Here is a 1,881-nt window from a genome sequence, read left to right on the forward strand (position 1 = left end):
ACAACGTCGATTACACTAAAAACTTTTAAGGAACTTGTGATATATTGGGATTTGAACATGTGCTCCGATTATGATCAAGTCGAGCACAACGAGTGCATTTCCTGCTCGACCATGCAGACTCGTGTCTTGAACGCTTACGTTGAGTCAGTCGTCTACCTGGAGGATAACGTACGAGTGGTGACAAAATAGGAGTAAATGTAATTAAACTCGGAACAACTCAGTCCACTTCATGTCCAACAGGATATATAGCTTCGCTATAGACACCCCTCTAATATTCAGATGTGTAATAAGGGGAGCAAAGAGGTCATACATAGACTTTTCTCTAAAGTAAGCAGCACGAGTTGCATGAACACATGACATACGATTTAGTTGGAACTCACGACATGTACAGGTATCTTCGAAAAAGTCAACTATATCCACATTGTTGGATATTCCAACCTGAGTTAAGTTGTTTGTCAATAAATGGGCTCGAAGCCTAGTTCCACTTTCGAATGTCATCCGTAACTCGTTTTCCATCCTCGGCGTCAATACGGTACTGCATTCGATCGCATTTTTTTTACGTTCATAAAACCACTTCTGCATAGTACTCCAAATGTGTTCGACCAAGCAGGTTATCGATAAAGAACCGGCTTCTTTCAACATGGAGTTCAAAGACTCTACGTTGTTGTTCGACATAATGTTGTAACGGTGGCCAATAAATAGTGCTCGGGACCAAAATGAATAATCTGCACGCTCTAAGTACCCGTGCGCTCTTGCGCTCACCCTAAGAATTTGTCCCATGAGTCTTTCAAAGTCCTCGACACGATAGGTCGTAGCAGCTCGTTTGAATAGAAGTATTGCACTTGCGTTGCTGTACCGCTGTATTAGGTTCTTTTCGAGATGCCAGATACAACAACCATGGTGAGACAATGGAAACAACTGAGTAATAGCTTTGTCAATGCTCTTTTTCCCGTTTGAAACAAATACGAGGTTGTCGGAGTCCCCTATAAGCTCTTTCAAGTTGGACATAAACCACTTCCAGGATTTATTGATTTCAGCAACCACGATCCCCCATGTTAACGGATATATCTGTTTGTTACCATCTTAGACAGTTGTCAGTAGAAGTGTTCCTTTGTATGGACCTTTCAAATGACTGTCGTCAACACAAATAACGGGTCTTAAGTACTGCATGTAACCACGAATGCTTGCGCCGAAAGCTAGGAAGAAGTAATGAAACCAATTTTAAGAATCAAGTTCTATGTGGGTTACTGTCCCCGAGTTACTCTCTCGTACGATGTGGCAGTATGAAGATAATTTCTGAAAACTGGCTTCCGGTGTACAATGTAGCATAGTTAAGGCATGAAGCTTTCCTCTACGAGCTTTGTTGTAACTGATTTTTACAACGAACTCACGTTCCATATCACGTGCAATAGCGGTAGGGTCATACGATCGATATGGAGTATCCAGTTTTCCCAAAATGTGCTCGACAATTACAGAACTAGTGGCATGTCGATGTGCGTTACGACGAAAATCAAGGGAACATGTATGCATGTTAATGGATTTACGGATCATGAAGATCGCAGATTACTTGACAGTAGAAGCACGTAGCATCCACTTGCAATTATCGCCCATACATACAACAGTTAACATTTTCATGCTTAACCTGCTCACCCGAAATTGGAACTTCTCTTGCAAAGCAAGTACATGAATATTCGAGTACAATTGTTTCTTGCTAAAGAATATTTGCTTTTCGGCGAGAACGATGACTGTAATCCATTCATCCGTGCCTAAACTCATGGAATGTGATGACATTGGCTGGTCAATGTCAGCAATAATAGCATCATTCGTACCATGTAACAGGTTATCTAAGTGTTCAAAGGATGCTGCAGCCACGATATGGTC

The 1,881-nt window shown here is 41.5% G+C and overlaps 1 protein-coding gene across 1 annotated transcript; it reads right to left on the bottom strand.

Annotated features, from left to right (window-relative positions):
• Window positions 1–201: 201 nt before the first annotated feature.
• On the bottom strand, window positions 202–1,530 carry LOC111400597. Its single transcript, XM_023028001.1, has 3 exons — window positions 1,392–1,530; window positions 1,153–1,196; window positions 202–1,068 (listed from the first exon to the last, which is right to left on the bottom strand). The coding sequence occupies exons 1-3, from the start codon at window positions 1,528–1,530 to the stop codon at window positions 202–204; spliced, it is 1,050 nt and encodes a 349-aa protein (XP_022883769.1).
• Window positions 1,531–1,881: the final 351 nt, after the last annotated feature.

This window comes from Olea europaea, chromosome 10, assembly GCF_002742605.1.
Source record: "Olea europaea var. sylvestris chromosome 10, O_europaea_v1, whole genome shotgun sequence".
Classification (NCBI taxonomy): domain Eukaryota; kingdom Viridiplantae; phylum Streptophyta; class Magnoliopsida; order Lamiales; family Oleaceae; genus Olea; species Olea europaea.